This window comes from Thalassophryne amazonica, chromosome 16 (genome assembly GCF_902500255.1).
Source record: "Thalassophryne amazonica chromosome 16, fThaAma1.1, whole genome shotgun sequence".
Lineage (NCBI taxonomy): Eukaryota > Metazoa > Chordata > Actinopteri > Batrachoidiformes > Batrachoididae > Thalassophryne > Thalassophryne amazonica.
In genome coordinates this window covers 25,798,495-25,803,734 of record NC_047118.1, presented here as the reverse complement: position 1 = coordinate 25,803,734, position 5,240 = coordinate 25,798,495, and the positions used below count along the sequence as shown (strand labels likewise).

The window sequence follows — 5,240 nt, the reverse complement described above, 5'->3', positions numbered from 1 at the left end:
TAGGAGACAATGGTGTCCTTTGGGTTTCGCATCACATAGATCTGGCCAAAAAAAGTATTCTGATTGAAGTGAATGTTGCTTAGTTCTTTCACAAAGCTATGATGAGGTGCTGGTGTGAAGTTTTTCTGGGTTCCCTTTGTTGTACAAAAGTCGCTGGTCTCTTCAAAACTGTTTCATTTTGTATGTTTATATACGTTTAAATAAAATAAATAAATTCAGATTAAACCTAAAAGTCTCAACTGTGAGGTCATTATCATTTATTTTGATCATCAATCGTCCCTCTGTGGCGAGGATGATTGCCTCTTGGTTGAGTCCTGGAGGGGAGGATGGATTCAACCCTGGATTCTACATCCAGGGTTGATCTAGAAATGTCTGTGCGTGACGTTGCTTTAATGTTGGAATGTTGTTGCAAACCAACAAACACACGAACCTTAGACAGGTCAGATCCCATTGGTTGACAATTCATCTCCTGCTCCGTCTGATCCGCCATTAAAGACTTTATATTGCACCTGAACTCCATTAGCTGTTTCCAGAGGTGGGACGAAGTCACTGTCAAGTCTTTCTCAAGTCATGAATTGCCAAGTCTCAAGTTTCAAGTCAAGTCTCAAGGCAGCTTGCAAACAACAGGTGGTCATTATGACTTGAGACTTGACTTGCTGGTGACTTCGTCCCACCTCTGGCCGTTGCATGTTCAGGGTTCCTGTTGGGCTTTCATGGTTACCGTAGTGGCAAATTCCCCACCGATCTGTTACCCAAGTGTCACAACACGGACAAGGGGTTGGACTTTGACATCATCAAAATACAGCTAACTTCAAAACCTTGTCATTGTCTGAATTTTTATGGATCAGAAACAGTTTTCTCTCTCCTACTCTGTGTGTGTGTGTTATTTTTCTTGTGTATAGATTGTGTATGTAATGAGAAACCCAAAGGACATTGTCACATCTTTCTACCACTTCTGTCAGGTAGTGGTTGGCCTGGAGACCCCAACAAGCTTTGACGCCTTTTTGGAGCAGTATTTAGATGGAAACGGTGAGGTGACCATGTAAACTGCAGTGATAAGAATTTTAAAAATAGTAAATAATTAAGCACTTAATGGGGGGGGGGGGGGGGGGGGATTGTGCTGAAAAAGTGCCAGCAGCAGTGAATTCATGATTGTGTTTGTTGTGTGTGATGACAGTTACTGTACAATATTGTATAATGTGTAGAGTAATTATATTTGGAGGCTTCTTACCCTGTAAAATACAGTATGGGAATGAACACTAAAGAATCCACAAACTTTGATGCATTAAATCAATCCAACACCACCTTTATTTTGCTCACTTAAAATTCCAAATTAATGCCTGACAGAGCTGCTCACGTCTGCAAGGTTATAGGAAGGTACTGGTTTGAATCCTACTTTGTTTGAGTGTCAGTGACCCACCGTGAAGCACAATAGCATGCTCACAGACCTAAGACAACGTGATATTATTTGTTGAACATTTTTCCAAGCAAACTGAAAAATCATACCATCAACATTGTTAAAATTTTTGAAACTGAACTGTTTTTGACGTGTTACAGTTCCAGCAGGATCCTGGTTTGATCACATCAGAGAGTGGCACGCAACAAAAGACGAGTACAACATCCTTTTCTTGAGCTATGAGGAGATGATTTTGGTTGATTTTGATTCAATTCAATTCAATTTCAATTCATTTATTTTCATTTATACAGCACCAAATCACATCAAAGCTGCCTCAAGGTGCTTCACACAAGTAAGTTCTAACCTTACCAACCCCAAGGGCAAGCACACAGGTGACAGTGGTAAGGAAAAACTCCCTCTGATGATACTGAGGAAGAAACCTCAAGCAGACCAGACTCAAAGGGGCGACCCACTGCTTAGGCCATTCTAACAGTTACAAGGTTTTTGCAACATTTTACAAAGCTGAAGAAACAGAAAACAGGAAATGCAACAACACAACTTTGCAAAAGAAAAAATCCATTTGATGAGAAGACCATACAGGTGTTTGCACCATTTTCTGCAGTGCTCATGCCATTCAGTTGGTCTGTTCCTGCAGCAGAGTGCATTTCACATGCCACATACCTTGAAGAAACTATGCAGTCATCAAATCCAGCTCATGACATTGTGACATCACACCTTGGACAGAAAGGGGAAAAAAGACAGTTTTCTCATGTATTATCATTATCATTATTAATAATAACAATAATAATACAACCTGAGCCACATGGGGTCTGCAGCCAGTACACTCTCAGTGCTGATCCCAAGCCTGGATAAATGAGTAGGGCTACATCATGAAGAAAATCTGGTGTAACAAAATACCCAACGGAACCATGCAGAGTAAAAATTAAATTTCCATACCGGTTTGGCCAAGGCACGGATTAACACCAACCACCATGGGTGTCATTGCCCAACAAGGTGCTAGCGAAAATTGGGCTACTGCTGGGTGAAGAAGAAGAAGAGGAGGAGAATGTGTCCAAAAACAGCAGGAGAAGAGGAAAACTAGAAGGGTGGAAGTGAGAGTCGGGACTTTGAATGTTGGTAGTCTGACTGGTAAAGGCAGAGAGCTGGTTGATATGATGGAGAGGAGAAAGGGAGACGTGTGCAAGAGACCAAGTGAAAGAGAAGTAAGAGCAGGCGATGGGTTCAAGTTGTTGTATCGTGGTGAGGACAGGAAGAGAAATGGTGTTTGGGGTCATTTTAAAGCAAGAGTATGTTAAGAGTGTGTTAGAGGACAGGATGATGAGTGTGAAGTTGTAAATTGAAGGGTTGCTGATGAATATCATCAGTACATACATACATAGATACGTACATAGATTTCTGGAGTGAGTTAGATGACATTGTGGAGAGAGAACCCAAACATGAAAGAGTGGTGATAGGAGAAGACTTCAGTGGACATGTTGGTGAAGGGAACAGAGGTGATGAGGAAGTAATGGGTAGCTATGGTATCAAGGACAGAAATGTGGAAGGACAGATGGGAGTAGATTTTGCAAAAATGATGGAAATGGCTGTGGTAAAGAAAGAAAGAAAAGGGAGGAGCACAGGGTGACATAGCACATGCTGGGATGCTTCAAATAGCAATGTCACTTGCCAAAAACACCCGAGCACTTTCGAGCACTTTGTTTTCAGACATCTCCGTAGCTGTTTGCTGCGATGCCGTATACTTTCAAACTGGTCACAGAAATGCACAAAGTAATCCCAGTGGATCATCAGATGGTCACTAACAGCCTACATCTTAATTGTTATAATTTCAGTGTGACATGTCCTTTAAATACTTGGGGTCAACTGTCCAAAGTAATGGAGAGTGTGGTAGAGAGGTGAAGAAGAGAGTGCAGGCAGGGTGGAGTGGATGGAGAAAGGTGGCAGGAGTGATTTGTGACTGAAGAATATCAGCAAGAGTGAAGGAGAAAGTTTACAAGACAGTAGTGAGACCAGCTATGTTGGATGGCTTAGAGATGGTGGCACTAACAAAAAGACAGGAGGCAGAGCTGAAGATGGTGCGACTGTCTTTGGGAGTGACAAGAACGGACAGGATTGGGAATGAACATATCAGAGGGACAGCTCAGGTGGGACGGTTTGGAGACAAAGTCAGAGAGGTGAGAGTGAGATGGTTTGGACATGTACAGAGGAGGGGTCCAGGGTATATAGGGAGAAGGATGCTGAGGATGGAGCCACCAGGCAGGAGGAGAGGGAGGCCAAAGAGGGTAATAATTATTAATTAACTCTTTAATTAATTAAGTAATTAATTTTATGGTGGCCAATAGTAACATATACAGTACAGTCCTGCTCTGAATTTTTGACATCCTTGAAGTTTAAACATGTAAATTGTCTTTATAAGATTCTTCAAAAATTCCACACAATTAAATATTCAGATGATACAAAATTCGTTATACAAAGTTTTAAATTCTCAGTGTAAAATTCAGTAGAGCCCCTCTTAATAAATATTTAATCCAAATGTTCTTCAAAAACTCTTTAATTGAATAATTAATTTTAAGAGTTTAACATTTTCTTGCCTTTTAGGATCTGAGGGCAGCCGTAAGTAAAATCTGTACTTTCCTTGAGAAAACCCTCAGTGCAGCAGCTATTGACCATGTTGTTGAAAAATCAACATTTGAGGGCATGAAGAATGACTCAAAAGCCAACTATACATTTGTGCCAGGAGATCGACTGAAGGGAAGCTTCATGCGCAAAGGTATTGTCGTATATTTAACTGTCAGGTAGCATGAATTACTGATAAAATACTGGGTTGAATATCACACACCGCCTTCCCCCCACTTCAGGTAAGATTGGCGACTGGAAGAACACCTTCACTGTTGCCCAGAGTGAAAGGTTTGACCGCATTTTTCAGGAACGACTTGGTGATTTGCCTCTGAAGTTCATCTGGGATTCTGCAGAGGTTCCACAGCAACATTAAACACAGAGACAGTATCCTCAACGCCAATAAATTAAGAAGAGAGTGTTTCTTCTTTTAGTGTCAGAGTAAAAGCTTTAAACTATTTGTGTGTCACAAAGAACATGAATGAATACCAAGTGTTGGGTAAGAAAACACAGATTATCACAAAGTGGACAATCTTTGTCTCGAAGAACAAAAATTATTTGTCTATTGGTCAGTTTGGTGACTTCAGTCTCTTAAATTTGACATTATGGGGAGATAGAACAGTTTTCCTCTCAGCTAATCAATAATGATAACACAGTCAGAAGCTATTTCAGGAATTGTTACCTGTAAACATATTTTATGTTAGGCGTATGTGTGTATATATGTGACCAGGTGACATATCTTTATGGTCACAGTGGAGTTCCAACACCAGATTGCACTCTAGATGAAGGCTCTACCAATAGGGTGTCTCAAATTATGCTCAAATTTCAAAAATTTCTGAAATTGAAAAGGCCTTAGCAATGACATAGTGTATTTTTGCATGTTGAATGTGAATATGGCCTTTTAAAATTAAATCAAATCAGCATTTTACTTTGAAAATTAATAGAAATAGACATTTTTCACAAAAACGTGGCTTGATGATGCCATATGTGATAATAATAATAATAATACATTTTATGATAAGTTATGAGGATGCAATGTCATGTGCATATACACAATTTCAACGTCATCCAATGTAGTAATGGGTATTATGTTTGCAAGGCATATCCCTCAGTGATTTTTATGGACACGTCAACAAAAACAGGCCACAGTCTCAACTTGTTGAATTTCCCTCCCTGGCAGATAAACTGCACAATCACCAACCCGCTAAGC

At 40.2% G+C, this 5,240-nt stretch overlaps 1 protein-coding gene across 1 annotated transcript; it reads left to right on the top strand.

The window, feature by feature from the left end:
• The first annotated feature begins 400 nt into the window (after positions 1-400).
• Positions 401-4,438, top strand: LOC117528030 (amine sulfotransferase-like). The gene is made up of 5 exons (XM_034190547.1): positions 401-439; positions 903-1,029; positions 1,558-1,652; positions 4,013-4,184; positions 4,273-4,438. The coding sequence occupies exons 1-5, from the start codon at positions 401-403 to the stop codon at positions 4,404-4,406; spliced, it is 567 nt and encodes a 188-aa protein (XP_034046438.1). The 3' UTR covers positions 4,407-4,438.
• The last annotated feature ends 802 nt before the right edge of the window (positions 4,439-5,240 follow it).